The sequence below is a fragment of the Lagenorhynchus albirostris genome, chromosome 1 (assembly GCF_949774975.1).
Source record: "Lagenorhynchus albirostris chromosome 1, mLagAlb1.1, whole genome shotgun sequence".
Taxonomy (NCBI): domain Eukaryota; kingdom Metazoa; phylum Chordata; class Mammalia; order Artiodactyla; family Delphinidae; genus Lagenorhynchus; species Lagenorhynchus albirostris.
Window position 1 is genome coordinate 31643454 of NC_083095.1, and position 16034 is coordinate 31659487.

A 16034-nucleotide genomic window follows, 5' to 3' on the forward strand; every position below is an offset into this window, starting at 1 on the left:
GAACTGTTTCTTGTTATACACAATGTTTGTACTTATTTGCTTAATCCTAGAATAACAGAAAGTTGTTTTAGAATTGCTAACCTATACCTCTGCAAAAAAAGAAACCTCTTAATTAGAATTCAGTATTTGCTTAGACTTCTTTTTGTCTTTAGTTTGTAGATACATAGTTCAGATACTGTGTTTAAAAATCACTTGGGTTAATTTTTTTTTCCCCCAGTGTGGTTACACTACTCATTTATTAGATGTTCCAGTTCATTTGGTTCTGCTTTGAATTCCATTTTAGTTTTTCCCCTCATTGTTATTGATTATTTTGTTTTGTTGTTGTACTGTGGGATGTGTGAGTTATTAGCATAGTTCTTTTTTTTTTTTTTATTAGCATAGTTCTTAAAGTCAGACCTGTCCAAAAGAGATTCTAAGTGTCATACCCCTTCCTCATTTCTTCTATCTTTTCCACCTTATTCCTACCTGCCCCTCTCACAGAAATGAACCTAATTAGTCTCTAGTTTACCTTTACTGTATTTCTGCTGCACAAATGAATAGATGTTTTCTTATTTCCCCTTCTAACACAAAAGGCAACATATTATATGAACTTTTGCACTTTGCTTACTTTCCACTTATTTAAGCATGAACTTTGATTTGACATAAAGATATTAACTCTAGTATTTTTTCAACTTTTTATTTCCAGCAAAGCTCCTTTTTCTTTCACTTACATTATTTTAAAATATCAGTTAACAGAAAAGTACACAAAATAATAGTACAGTTCATTGTACCTGTGTAACTTACCATGCAGGTAAAGAAATTGAACATTGCCAATGCCCCAGAAGCTCCTTTATGTCCCCTCCTAATCACAATGTTTGTCCCGATTAGAGGTCACACTTATCCTGTTTTATGGTAATCACTTATTTTCTTCACATTTTTACCACATCACCTTGCATCCCTAAATAAATTTTTAGTTTTTATTGCCTACTTTTTATTTTTAGTATGAATAGATTTAGTATGTGTATTTCATGTATGACTTATTTTGTTCAATACTATGTTTGTGACATTTATCATAGTTGTTTCATGTTATTGTAGTTCTTTTTTTTTTTCATTTCTGTACAGTATTCCTTTATATACATGTATTACAATTTTAAAAAATCCATTCTAATGGTGATGGACATTTGGATTGTTTGTAGTTTGGGGCTATTGTGAAAACTTGCTTTTATGAATATTCTTTTTGGTGTATATTATAGGCTGAATTGTGTCATCTCACCCCCAAAATGTTGAAGTCCTAACTGCCAGTACCTCAGAATGTGACGTTATTTGGAAATAGGGTCATTTCAGATGTTATTAGTTAAGATGAGGTCTTGCTAGAGTAGGCTGAGACCCTAATCTGATGTGACTGGTGACCTTATAAAAAGAATGCCACATGAAGAGACAAAGGGAGACACCATGTGAAGATAGAAGATTGGAGTGTTGCATCTACAAGCTTAAAAACACCAAAGATTGACACCAAATTACCAGAAGCAAGGAGGAGGCAAGGAAGGATTCCCCTGTAGGTTTCAGGGGGAACATGGCCCTGCACATACCTTGATTTTGGACTTCTAGCTTTGAGATAATAAATTTGAGAACTTTGAGATAATAAATTTCTGTTGTTTTATTTTCCAGTTTATACTCCCACCAGCAGTGTGTGAGAGTTCCTATTGTCCACACCTTTGTTGACCCTTGATACTGTCAACTAAAGAAAATTTTAGTCATTCTGATGGGTATACAGTGGTATCTTGTTGAGGCTGAAATTTGTATTTCCTGGTGATCTGATGATGTTAAGCTTTTTTTCCTGTGATTGTTGGCTACTTGAATATCCGTTTTTGTGAAGTGTGTCTTTTGCACATTTTTCTACTGTTTTGTCTGTGTTTGTCTTATAGAGTAAGAAGAGTCCTTTGTATGTTTGGATAAGAATCCTTTGTTGGTTACATGTATTGTGTTTAAATGTATCTTCTCTCCACTCTGGCTTGCCTTTTTACCCTTTAATGGTGACCTAAAAATGATCAGAAGTTCTTAATTTTAATGTAGCTCAGTTTGTCAATCTTCTCCTTTATCGTTAATGCTTTTTTGTGTCTTGTCTGAGGTTTTTCCCTACATTGAGGTTATGAAGATATACTCCTCTGTGATTATCTACAAGCTTTATTATTTTACACTTCACATTCAGGAGTATAGTCCATTTGGTTGGGATTGATCTATAAATCAATTTGGGGAGAATTGACAATTTAGCAGTTTAGCAATATCGAGTATTCAGAACCACCGACTTGTTATATTCCTCCTTTTATTTAGGTTTTCTTTAATTTCTCAGAGTAAAGTTATGAGCTTTCAGAGTACAGGTCTTATACATGTTTTGTTAAAATTACCCCTAAGCATAACGTATTTTTTTGATGCTGTTGTAAAAGATGTTTAAAAAATTTTAATTTCCATTTGTTTGTCTCTAGTATATAGACCTTGTATCCTGTTACTTTACTAACTTCAATAATTAGTTCTGGTAGCTTTTTTGTGCATTGCTTAGGAATTTCTACATCCATGATCAGTGTCATCTGGGAATAAAAAAGAGTTTTATCTTCAATCTGTATACTTTTCAAAAAATTGTGGTAAAATATAAAAAACATAAAATTTACCATTTTAAGCACTTTAAGTATACAATTCAGTGACATTAACTACATTCACATTGTTGCACAGCTATCATCACCATCCATCTCCAGAACTTCTTCATCGTTCCAAACTGAAACTCTGTTCATTAAACACTCCCTTTTTTCCCCTTCCTCCAGCCCCTGGCAACCACCATTCTACTGATGTCCTGATGAATTTGACTGCTGTAGGTATCTCATATAACTGGAATCATACAGTATTTGGTTTTTTGGCTTATTTCACTTAGCATAAGGTCTTCAAGGTTCATCCATATTCTAGCATGTGTCAGAATTTCCTTTTTGAGGTTAAATAATATTTTGTTGTATGTATATATGTATGCACACACACATTCTGTTTATTCATTCCTCAGTCCATGGACATTTGAGTTGCTTCCACCTTTTCACTATTGTAAATAATGCTACTACAGGGACTTCCCTGGTGGTCCAATGGTTAAGACTATGCGCTCCCAACGCAGGGGGCCCGTGTTCGATCCCTGGTCAGGGAACTAGGTCCCGCATGCCACAACTAAAGGAGCCTGCATGCCGCAACTAAAGAACCCTTGTGCTGCAACTAAAGATCTCACACACAGCAATGAAGATCCCACATCCCACAACTAAGACGCAGCACAGCCAAACGAATAAATAAATATTTTTTAAAAAATAATGCTGCTACATACAGTGATGTACAAATATCTGGCAATACATGTGGGAAGGGGTGCAGAGCCTCCGTGCCCTTTCTGGGTGCACCACTCTCCGAATCTCCACATGTTCACCGACCGGAAAGCTTTCAGAACCTTGTCCTTTTAAGGTTTTTATGGAGGCTTCATTACATGGATATGATTGATTAAATTATTGGCTGTTGGTGATCAAACCCAACTTCAACCCCCTTTCCATCCCCAGAGGTGGGGGTGGGGTGGGATCGAAACCCTCTAATCACAAGGTTGGTTCCTCTGGTGACCAGCTCCCATTTTTAGGTGACATAGGGGCTTTCCAAAAGTCACCTCATTAACATCACAAAAGACACCTTTATGGTTCTCCCCTCAGGAAATTCCAAGGGTTTTAGGAGTTCTGTGCCAGGAAGAAGACCAAATATATATTTCTTATTATAAATCACAAAATCACACCTAATAATTAGTGAGGTTGACCATCTTTTTATGTGCTTATTGGTCATTTGTGTATTTGTTTTTACATAAAATATTTTAATAAAATTAATTATAAAATTAAAGCAGAATATTTGCATATCTTTGGAGAAATGTCTATTCAAGGCTTTGGCACATTTAAAAATATTTTTTAATTAAGGTATAGTTGATTTACAATATTATGTAAGTTTCAGATGTACAACATAGTGGTTCACAATTTTTAAAGATTATACTCCATTTATAGTTATTATAAAATATTGGCTATATTTCCTGTGCTATACAATATATCCTTGTAGCTTATTTTTTTTATACATAGTAGCTTGTACCTCTTAATACCCTTCTATCTTGCCCCTCCCCACTTTCTCCCCACTAACCCCTTATTGGTCATATCATTTGCAAATATTTTCTCCCATTCAGTAGGATGTCTTTTTGTTTTGTCAATGGTTTCCTTTGCTGTGCAGAAGCTTATAAGTTTGATTAGGTCCCATTTGTTTATTTTTGCTTTTATTTGTTTTTCTTAGAAGACAGATCCAAAGATCTATGATTTATGTCAAAGAGTGTTCTGCCTATGTTTTTTTCTAAGAATTTTATGGTTTCTGGTCTTACATTTAGATCTTTAACGCATTTTAAGTTTATTTTTGTATATGGTTTGAGAAAATGTTTTAATTTCATTCTTTCACATGTAACTGTTCAGTTTTCCCAGCACCACTTATTGAAGAGACTGTCTTTTCTTCATTGTATATTCTTGCCTCCTTTGTTGTAAATTAATTGACCATAAGTGCATGGGTTTATTTCTAGACTTTCTCTGTATTCTGTTCCCTTGATCTGTGTGTCTCTTTCTGTGCTAGTACCATACTGTTTTGGTTACTGTATCTTTGTGATGTGGTCTAAAGTCAGGGAGTGTGATACCTCCACCTCATTTCTTTCTCAAGATTGTTTTAGCTTTTCAGGGTCATTTGTGTTTCCATGCAAAATTTAAAATTATATGTTTTAGTTCTGTGAAAAAATGCCATTGGTATTTCAGTAGGTACATTGAATCTGTAGATAACCTTGGGTAGTATGGTCATTTTACCAATATAAATTTTTCTGGCCTATGAACACAGTATGTCTTTCCATCTGTGTCATCTTCAGTTTCTTTCATCAGTGTCAGTGTTCCGAGTTCAGATCTTTTACCTCCTTAGGTAAGTATATTCCTAGGTATTTTATTCTTTTTTGATGTGGTTGAAAATGGAGTTGTTTCCTTATTTTTTCTTTCTGATAGTTTGTTGTTAGTATATAGAACTGCAACAGATTTCTGTATATTACTTTTGTATCCCTCAACTTTACTGAACTCATTGATGAACTCCAGTAGTTTTTGGTAGCTTCTTTTGGATTTTCTAAGTATAGTATCATGCCATCTGCAAACAGTGACAGTTTTACTTCTTCATTTCCAATTTGGATTCCTTTTATTTCTTTGTCTTGTCTGATTGCTGTGGCTAGGACTTCCAATACTATGTTGAATAAAAAGTGGCAAGTGTGTGCATCCTTTTCTTGTTCCTGATTTAGATGAAATGCTTTCAGCTTTTGACCATTGAGTATGGTGTTAGCTGTGGGCTTATCATATATGGCCTTTATGATGTTGAGGTTTGTTCCCTCTATACCACCCACTTTCTGGAGAGTTTTTATCATAAATGGATGTTGAATTTTGTCAAAGTCTTTTACTGCATCTATTGAAATGATTATATGATTTTTATTTTTCAATTTGTTAATATGTATCACATTTATAGATTTATGGGTATTGAGCCATCCTTGCATTCCTGGGATAAATCCCACTTGATCATGGTGTATGATCTTTGTAATGTACTGTTGAGTTTGGTTTACTAATGTTTTGTCAAAGATTTTTACATCTATGTTCATCAGTGATATTGGCCTCTAATTTTATTTTTTTCTGATAATCTTTGTCTTGTTTGGATATCAAGGTGATGTTGGTTTCGAACAATGAGTTTGGAAGTGTTCCTTCCTCTGCAGTTTTTTGGAATAGTTTGAGAAGGATAGGTGTTAACTCTTCTCTAAATGTTTGGTAGCATTCACCTGTGTAGCTGTCTGGTTCTTTGTTTTTGGGGAGTTTTAAAAAATTGCTGATCACTTTTTTCACCAGTAATCACTTTCATTACTGGTAATTTGTCTGTTCATATTTTCTATTTCTTCCTGGTTTAGTCTTGGGAGATTGTACATTTCTAAGAATTTGTTCATTTCATGTAGGTTCTTCATTATTGGCATATAGTTGTTCACAGTAATCTTTTATGATCCTTTGTATTTCTGTGGTTATAACTTCTTTTCCATTTCTGATTTGGGCCCTCTCTCTTTTTTTCTTGATGAGTCTGGCTAAAAGTTTATCATTTTTGTTTCTCTTTACAAAGAACCAGCTCTTAGTTTCATTGATCTTTTCTTTCTTTTTTTAGTCTCTATTTCATGCATTTCTGCTCTGATCTTTATGATTTCTTTCCTTCTAACTTTGAGTTGTGTTTGTTCTTCTTTTTCTAGTTCCTTTAGGTGTAAGTTGGGTTGTTTGAGATTTTTTCTTATTTCCTGAGGTAAGGTTGTATTGCTATAAACTTCTCTTTAGTGCAGCAATTCATTGGTTATTTAGTAACATATTTTTAGCCTCCACGAGTTTGTGTCTTTTGCAATTTTTTTCTTGTAGTTGATTTCTAGTCTCATAGTGTTGTGGTCAGAAAAGATGCTTGATACGATTTCAACTTTCTTAAATTTACCGAGACTTGTTTTGTGGCCTAGCATGTGATCTATCCTGGAGAACGTTCCATGTGCACTTCAAAAGAATATGTGTTCTACTGGTCTAAGTGTGCCCTTGTTTCCCTACTGATTTTCAGTCTGGATGATCTGTCCATTGATGTAAGTCGAGTGTTAAAGTTCCCTACTATTATTGTGTTACTCTCAATTTCTCCCTTTTAGTCTGTTAATATTTTTTTTCTATATTTAGGTGGTCCTACATTGGGTGTGTATATTTTACAATTGCTATATTTTATTGGCTTGATCCTTTGATCATTATGTAATGTACTTCTTTGTCTCTTGTAACAGTCTTTGTTTTAAAGTGTATTTTCGCTGATATAAGTATTGCTACTTTGGCTTTCTTTTGATTTCCATTTGTATGAAATATCTTTTTCCATCCCTTCACTTTTAGTTTATGTGTGTCTTTAGATCTGAAGTGAGTCTTTTTTAGGCAGCATATTTATGAGTCTTGTTTTTGTATACATTCAGCCACTCTATGTCTTTTTTTTTTTTTTTTTTTTTGGTGGTACGTGGGCCTCTCACTGTTGCAGCCTCTCCCGTTGCGGAGCACAGGCTCCGGACGCGCAGGCCCAGCGGCCATGGCTCACGGGCCCAGCCGCTCCGCGGCACGTGGGATCCTCCCGGACCAGGGCACGAACCCGTGTCCCCTGCATCAGCAGGTGGACTCTCAACCACTGCGCCACCAGGGAAGCCCCACTCTATGTCTTTTGATTGGAGCATTTAGACTATTTACATTTAAAGTAATTATTGATATGTATGCTCTTATTGCCATTTTTATTGTTTTTGCAGTTCTTTTTTGTTTCTTCTTCTTTTGTGGTCTGGTGAGGTGTTATGTTTGGATTCCTTTCTCTGTGTGTATGTATCTCTTACAGATTTTTGGTTTGAGTTTACCATGAGCTTTATATGTAGCTATCTGTCTATCTATCTATGCTGTTTTAAGTTGCTAATCTCTTGATTTCAAACATTTTAATAGCCCTGCATTTGTACTTTCCTCCTGTCATGATTACTGTTTTTGACATATTTTGTATCTAGTTGTTTTGATATCCCTTAACTGTTTACTGTAGATATAGATGATTTTACTGCTTTTGTCTTTTAACCTTCCTACACACTTTGCATGTGGTTGATTTTGTTACCTTTACTGTACTTTTGCCTTTGCCGATGACCTTTTTCCTTTTGCAATTTTCGTGTTTCTAGTTGTGGCCTTTTTTTTTCTTGCTTAGAGAAGTTCCTTTTACTTTTCTTGTAAAGCTGGTTTGGTGGTGCTGAGCTCTTTCAGCTTTTGCTTGTCTGTAAAACTTATGATCTCTCAATCAAATCTGAGTTAGAGCCTTGCTGGGTACAGCATTCTTGGTTGTAGGTTTTTCCTTTTTCATCACTGTAACTATATTGTGCCTCTCCCTGTCTGCAAAGTTTTCTGCTGTAAAGTCAGCTTTATGGCCTTATGGGAATTCCCTTGTATGTAACTTGTTGCTTTTCCCTTGTTGCTTTTAATATTCTCTCTTTACCTTTAATTTTTGCCATTTTACTTATAATGTGTCTTGGTGTGTTTCTCTTTGGGTTGATCCTGTTTGGGACTCTGTGCTTCCTGTACTTGTATTACTTGTATGTCTGTTTCCTTTCCCATCTTAGGGAAGTTTTTAGCTGTTATGTTTTCAAGTATGTTCTCTGCCACTTTCTCTCTTCTCCTTCTGGAATCCCTAGATTGTGAATGTTAGTATGTTTGATATTGTCCCAGAGACTCTTAAACTGTTCTCATTTCTTTTCATTCTTTTTTCTTTTCTCTGCTCAGCTTCAGTGATTTCCACTATTCTGTCTTCCAGCTTGCTGACCTGTCCCTCTGTATCATTTACTATACTGTTGATTCCTTTTAGTGTATTTTTCATTTCAGTTATTGTGTTCTTCATCTCTGTTTGGTTGCTCTTTATATTTTCCTAGTCTTTGTTAAAGACTTCTGACTTCTTGCTCTGCATCCATTCTTCTTCCGAGTTCTTTGGTCATCTTTATAATCATTACCCTGAACTCTTTCTTAGGTAGAGTGCCTGTCTCCACTTCACTTATTTCTTCTTCTTGGGTTTTACCTTGTTCCTTCATTTGGAATATGTTCCTCTGTTGCCTCATTTTTGCCTAGCTTGCTTTTTCATTTCTGTTACTGGTAGATTGGTTATGTTTCCCAACCTTAGAGAAGGGACCTTTTGTAGGAGACATCCTGTGTGTCCCAGCAGTGCAGTCCCCTCTCATCATCAGAGCTGTATGCTCTAGGGGTCCCCCCTATGTGGGCTGAGTGGGTCGTTCTGTTGTGGTGGGCTGACTACTGTGGGTGGTCTGGTAGGCTTGGTTGGCCTCCAGTATCTTTGGTTGCCAGGCCCTGCCTGTGCAGAGGCTGCTGGCTGCTGGTGGGTGGGGCCAGTTCCTGACACAGCTGGCTGCAGTGTCTGAGGTGTCTTAAAGCTTGTGTTGGCCTGCTTGTGGGTGGGCTGGGTCTGCAGGCTGCAATTGTCCTGCAGCTGGTGCCTGCCCACTGGTGGGAAGAGCTTGGCCCCAGTTCCTCTGGCCGCAGGACCTTGGAGGTATCAGGTCTAGTGCCTGTGCACTGGTGTGTGGGGCTGGGTCCTGGGCTCTGTATTGGGCAGGGCCGTGTCCAGAGGCAGCTGTGGGCTCAGGGGTTCTTAAGGCAACCCGCCTGCTGGTGGGTGGGGCTGTGTCCCTGCCTAGTTAGTTGCTTGACCTGTGGCATCCCAGTACTGGTGCCTACAGGCTGTTGGGTGGGGGCAAGGCTGGGTCCTGAGGCTGATAAGCTAGAGGGAGGATTCCAAAATGACGCTTGCCAGCACCAGTGTCCATGTGGTAGACAACCTCCCTAAAATGGCTGCCACCAGTGTCTGTGTCCCCAGGGTGAGCTCCAGTTGCCTCCTGCCTCTCCAGAGACTCTCCAAGATCATCAGATAGGTCTGACCCAGGCTTCTTTCAAATAACTGCTTCTGTTCTGCATCCAGGAGTATGTGAGATTTTGTGTGCTCCCTTTACTTTGTCTCCATTTCTCCTTCCTTCCATCCACTCAGGTCAAGGAAGTAACAAGGATTAAAAAGATCCTGAGGTGGGGTCATGCTTTGGTGTGTTAGTGGATCAGCAAGGAGAACAGCTGAAAAGGAGTGAACAAAGTACAGAATAGGTAGGAGATGAATCAGAGCGATAAGGTGGAAGGGATGGGTAGTGGTGGCAGGAGTTGTATTGGGTAGGACTTTATAGAATATTCGGTAGACCGTTATTGTGAATGAGATGGGAAATCTTTGGAGGATTCTGAGCAAAGTAATGATGATATGACGCATCATTACTTGTAGAAGAATTCACTCTGTCTCCTGTGTGGGAATTGAGTGTTGCAGATCAGAATGGAAGCAGAAGACAAATTAGGAGGCTATGGCAGTAATCAAGGTGAAAGATGATGGTAGCTTTGACCATGTGGTAATAGTGGAGGTGGTGAAAAGTAATCAGATTCTGTGTATATTCTGAAGGTTGCAACAATAGGATTTGCTCACAGATTAGATATGAAGTAACAAAAAGAAGAATCAAGGATGACTGTAAGGCTTTTGTTCTGAGCATCTCAAAAGATAGATTTGTCATTAACTGGGATGGGGAAGACTGAGACAAGCAGATTTAGGGATGCGGATGGGAGGGGGGAGATAAATAATTCAGTTTGGACATACTTATTTTGAGGTGTTAATTAGACATTCAAGTGGTGATGACAAGTAGGCAGCTGGAAGCATGTATCTGGATATTAAAGAAGTCTCAGGCTGGAGGTCACATTTTGGAGTCATCTGCATGTATATGGTCTTTAATACCATGAGGTGGAATGAGATCACCAGTAGGATGAGTGCAGAGAGAGGGGAAAATACCCGAGGACTAAGCACTAAAACACTCCATCATTCAGGGTTGTGGAGATATGAAAGAATAGCAGTGAATATGAGTAGCAGCAGCCAGAAGTGAGCCCCTGAAAACCAAATGAAGAAAGCAGTTCAAGGAGGAGGGAGTGGTTAACTTTGTCAAATGCCAATGATAAGTTTTTGAAGATGTTGTTCCTTTTTTTTTTTTTTTTTTTTTTGCGGTACGCGGGCCTCTTACTGCTGTGGCCTCTCCCGCCACGTTCCTTTTTCGTGAAATTTTTACATTTTACCTCCCAGCTTGCTTATTTTTACTTCATTTTCACGTCTCAGATCAAGTGTCTCTTCCTCAGGGAAGCCTTTTCTGACTCACACTAGTTTATACATTTTCACAGGCCCTAACATTCTCTTTTGGGAGTTCTCAACACAATTGTCCTTATTTGTTTAATGTCTGCCTCCTGTATTAGACTTTAACTTCCATAAGCAATATCAGAGTTGATTGTTGCTACATCCCCAGCATTTCTCACCGTGCCCAACAGCAGTAAATGTTTGCTGAATGAAAGGATGAATGAATGAACACCCAGGTCCATGTATGCTATGACTAGCACATTTTAGGATGACTTAGAAAACTCCACCCTAACACTCTTGTCCTGATTCATACTTTGGAACTTGAGTAACAGCAAAGCAAAATGCTGAGTTCTTGCCCTTGAATTTTTTTTTTTAACATCTTTATTGGAGTATAATTGCTTTACAATGGTGTGTTAGTTTCTGCTTTATAACAAAGTATATCAGTTATACATATACATATATCCCCATATCTCCTCCCTCTTGCATCTCCCTCCCACCCTTCCTATCCCACCCCTCTAGGTGGACACAAATCACCGAGCTGATCTCCCTGTGCCATGCTTGCCCTTGACTTTTGCCTATGAGGAACAGCAGAGAGTGTGGAAGGCAACACCACCATCGTTACTATGCGACAGATGTTTTACGTGCGCTATCTTTAATGTTCACATCAATCCTGTAGGCAACTGATAGTGGTGTTACAATCAAGGAACTAAAAATTTGCAGAGATTGAAATGTGGAAGTACTATTGCTAATAAGTGGCAGAACTCGGATTCTCCAACTTTAAAGTCTGTGCACTGTCTTCTCTGCTATGCATAATTTTAACTCTTAGTTTAATGATGAAGAATACAGCCTAGGTTCAAATACTACTTCATTTTTTGCCATCCGTGTCCTTGAGTATGTTATCCAATCCTTCTGTGCCCAGTTTCTCCAACTATAAAATGGGGATAACAGCAATACCTACATGTGAGGATTGTTTTTTGAAAGTTAAATTAATTAATATTATTTTACATTAGAACCTGATACTTGATAAGCATTCAGTAAGGGTTGGCTACTTTCATTATCACTTTTCCTTCTGAGGTGACTCAGTTTAGCTGTCACCTCTTTTAGGAAACCTTTTTGATTGCCTCTTCTCCCCTCCAGTAACTTATGCTTCCAAGAACCCTGTGTACACCATCTTAGAGCACTTATCCTCCTCTACTGTAATTCTGTAAATTCTCACATCTGTTCATCCCAGCTAGACATGGAGCAACTCTAGAGGGCAGGAGAGTCTCCACAGCTCTGTACAGTGTACTTGGCACTACACACACACACACACACACACACACACACACACACACACTCTCTCTCTCTCTCTCTCTCTCTCTCTCTCTCTCTCTCTCTCTCTCTTGCCAGATTCCTTTCCGAAACTAATTCACTGGAGATCTTTTCAGACCATTACCTGCTTTTAGGAAAACCATAGAAACAGAAAGCATATTTTCCTGTGCTTTCCTTTGACTCCATGAGTTTTGCCTTTTAATATCTTTTTGTAATTCTCATCTCATTTCTGGCTCTTTATTTATTAGCCTTATTCTTTCCTCTACCATTTCTACTTCAGATATTACAAAGGAGCCTATACCTTTTAATGCTTTGTCTTAGTTATTATGCCACACACTTATTCCCCTATACCTGGTTAAAGGGTGTAGCCACAGAGCTAGTATAATGAAAACACTGGAACATATTTCCAGGGTTTCCTGCTGAGAGCAACCCTGCCTTAAATAGAAAGAACTAAATACTAAGGAAAAGTAAAAGACATTTAATTTTGGAAGTTAGGCGCCTGCTTATCTTTTGATTAAATACAGAGAACCAAGAATATCTGCCTTTAATCAGACTTTCTAAATTAATGAACTGTGGGTCATTGGACAATGATCATGCAATGTCTTCTCTTTCCAAAGACATTTTCTTTAAATCAGTGAATATTTTGCAATACTCTATTTCCTGTTTTAAGTTCTTTTACTCTTCTTGAGTAGGGACTCTTAAAAACAGAGTAGTACTCTGATAAAAACATAATGATACTGAGGCAAGGAAAACGAGTTGGACTAGAATTACTGTGTAAAGAATTGTTAATAGTGAGGGAAGGACACTGCCCCTTGGAGCGGGACCACTGTCTGAGCTTTCTCCATAGGCTGTAAAGTCACAGTAGGGAGGAGCACACTTGTATCTACAGTGGCAATGTTTTTCATCGTTGTATACTCCTCTCTTATGACATTTCTATAATTTGCAGAGTTGAGGGTTGAATAATTGACACAGCTCCTTCTCGTACATATCTTGCCTAGAGCATGCAAGGTGCCATCTTTTACTTCTCCAATATCAACTGTATCCCTCCTAAAGTGGTAGCTGGTTTCCCAACACTTGGTACCGTTAACAGTGTTATCTGAATTATGGCGTTGTGTTATTTTAGATTGGGAATTGTTTCTATATATTCACACTGCACTCCTTCACACAAAATATTTGAAGGAAGACATCTTTTGTATGTTGAATTTCCACGCCATATTGGCCACAACAATCTCTTTGCACATTAATTGTTTTGTAGCAGCTTGGGGGACACTCCTTGCTTTTTGGTCAAAAATATATTGACATTGTTTATTGTGGCTGTTGTACATTTTGTGATAACAGTAGGTGCTGTCACCACAAGGCATCCCATCCTGCACATAGAAATTGTCAGGGCATCACCTTGAACTTCCATTGTACCACTCAGGAAGGTCACATTCACTGACATGTGCTCTACAGAGCATTCCAAGAGAAGCAAACTTACATTTTACATAGCAAGGTCCAAAAGCACAGTCTGCCCAAGGTTTCAGATCCCTTCTGCACTGACATTCTGAGCCCACAGCAATCTTCTTCACCTTCCACTACCTTGTTGCCACATTGTTCCAATGGGATAATGTTTTGAGAAGCTGGTGTATTCATCAGACAGACTCCTTTGTGGTTAATGAGGTTAAAATAACTTCCATAACTGCAGTTGCTAAAAGCACTGGTATTTGTATTATAGGCATTCATGATGCAATGTTTTTTCCTACATGAACAGAATTCCTCTGTATGAGACATACCAAGATTATGACCCAGTTGGTGAGTAATGACCACTGCAAAATGAAAGCAATCGATGTATCTTTGAGGAATTTATAAACTGCTAGCCCAAAATGACAGTAGCACATTCCTGAGATTCAGGCCAACTTAAATATATTAGGAAAATCCTTGCACACAAACAGATCCCCCAAATCAGGTGGCAGACGGGGATAAAGATGAATACTTTTCCATTCACTGAAGCTGTCAAGAAGTTGACTCATGTGTTGTTCAACATTTATAAGATTCCCCTGGTTCCAAATCTCAATCCCAATTAAAGAAACATGAAGGCCTAGCCATAGGTAGATGGAATCTGTTACATTGATCACATTTAATATAACTTCCGTTGCCTTTGAGACATTGTTATTTGAATAATTGAAACTGTAATTGTCCACCACCACAAGCACACTCCACAAAGGGCCAGTGGGTTCACCAGCCATGGGAGTAGCTATTTTGTGGCATTGTGGCAGTTTTGAATTCTCTGCCTTGAACTCCAGCTTCTGACATATTTATTTCCTCTTCTAAGCTGCATTTCGTGGGAATTGAACCTTGTTACTGTCTTACACAACTGGTGTTCAAATGTGGTAGAGTCCTTAAGGGCTCTGTTTCATAAGTGAGATCATTTATCAGTGGCATCCCTCGAAAGGCCCCCAAATGCTGGACAACCAGGGAATTGGGAGCCCTTCCACATAACCATGAGAGTAGCAGTTATTCTGGATGAAGGGCTGATTCTCATGGAAGCCGCCCTGCTCCATGTAGGTAGGTGTCTGGAAACCAAGAGCTTCTTAGGCTGTAGACGAATGACGTGGCTGCCAGCTGTCGGCCAGCCCGCGGGACACATCGAAGGCTCCACGTGCTCTGGGGGCGTTGGAGGCCTTCCGGGGAAGCACTGCGTGGGAGACCAAGTGCCCGTTGGGCTGAGTTTGCGAGGAGCCCGCGCGGGGGCCAGGAGTACCTGGAGCCTGAGCCGCAGGAGGGCGCCCAGCGGCAGGCACCCGGCCCACACCGCTTTCGCTTTCCAGGATGCGGCCTTTCGGAGAGCTTGGGGGCAGCTGTCAGCTGTGCTAGGAAGGTGGGTGTTGGAGACTTGAGTCTGAAACTCTTGCTTCCGAGGCAAATCCTCTTCCAAGGCGGTAACCCAGCCTCCTGGGTTCGGCGGCCGCCGCCCCGCCCCGCCCCGCCCCAAAGAAAAAGGGCGGTTCCTCAGTGTTTGTCCGTTGTAAGGAACTGGCGCCAAGGTTCCAGGGTCTGGAAGGTGGCCACAGAGAGACTTAAGGGGAAAAGCAGAGTGAGAACAAGAGGGAACTGAGCAGGCAATCACTCGGTTTGGAGGGGAGGAGTGAGAGGGTGTACAGTAGAGGAAAGACAGCAGCAAAAGGCGCACTGGGGTGATGGGAATTCAATTCAGAAGAGAGAAATTTAGGGAATCTTAGCACTCTGGAACCAGAGGCTATGGAAGTTGAGAGCCCAAGCCTGGTTCACTTCTTGGTGTTGGTCCTGAACAAAAAGGCAAAACTAAATTTTCATTAACTTGTTTCCACTGTGGGCTGATAAAAGTTTGCTAAAGCCAGCAGCTGGTTGTTTGTAAGAGCGATATAACGTAAGTGAGCTTCCGTGAGGAAGACTAAGAGGGTGTTGCTGCATTTTTGCTAAACACCTGAAGTAGATAGTGAAGTGTGTGTGTGTGTGTGTGTGTGTGTGTGTGTGTGCTTGTGAGAGAGAGAGAGAGAGAGAGAGAGAGAGAGAGAGTTAGGGACTGCCAATACTTTAATATAGTATCATTTTTTCACCCCTTAAAATTTTTATTTTAATAAAACAGCTTTATTGCAGTTTATTTAATCTATAATAAACTGCACATATTTAAATTGTGTAACAAGCTAAATTTTGACATATGTGTACACCCCTGAAACCTTCACCATTATTTGCTTATCTGTTTTCCTGTTGATGAACATTTGGCTTGTTTCTAGTTTGAGACTATTACAAATGAAGCTGCTATGAGCCTTCATGTATAAATCTTTGTATGAACCTGATCTTTCTTTTCTCTTGGGTAAAAACTTGGGAGTGGATAAAGTATATGTTCACATCTTTTGCCTGTTTCTTGAGGAGTTGTTTCTTTTCTTACTGAGCTTTTT

General features: G+C 39.0%; 1 protein-coding gene across 5 annotated transcripts in view; it reads left to right on the forward strand.

Moving 5' to 3' along the window:
• MED6 (mediator complex subunit 6) overlaps positions 1-16034 on the forward strand; it is a 59075-nt gene that overhangs the window by 21556 nt on the left and 21485 nt on the right. For 2 of the 5 annotated variants that reach the window (XM_060140161.1, XM_060140170.1), the window contains exon 9: positions 2796-2842. In XM_060140161.1, the coding sequence (XP_059996144.1) occupies positions 2796-2820 (25 nt within the window). In that variant the 3' untranslated portion in view covers positions 2821-2842. Of the gene's footprint in view, positions 1-1232; positions 3880-11325; positions 11681-16034 lie in introns of those variants that run through there. The other 3 variants (XM_060140151.1, XM_060140134.1, XM_060140143.1) reach the window with 3 other exon arrangements.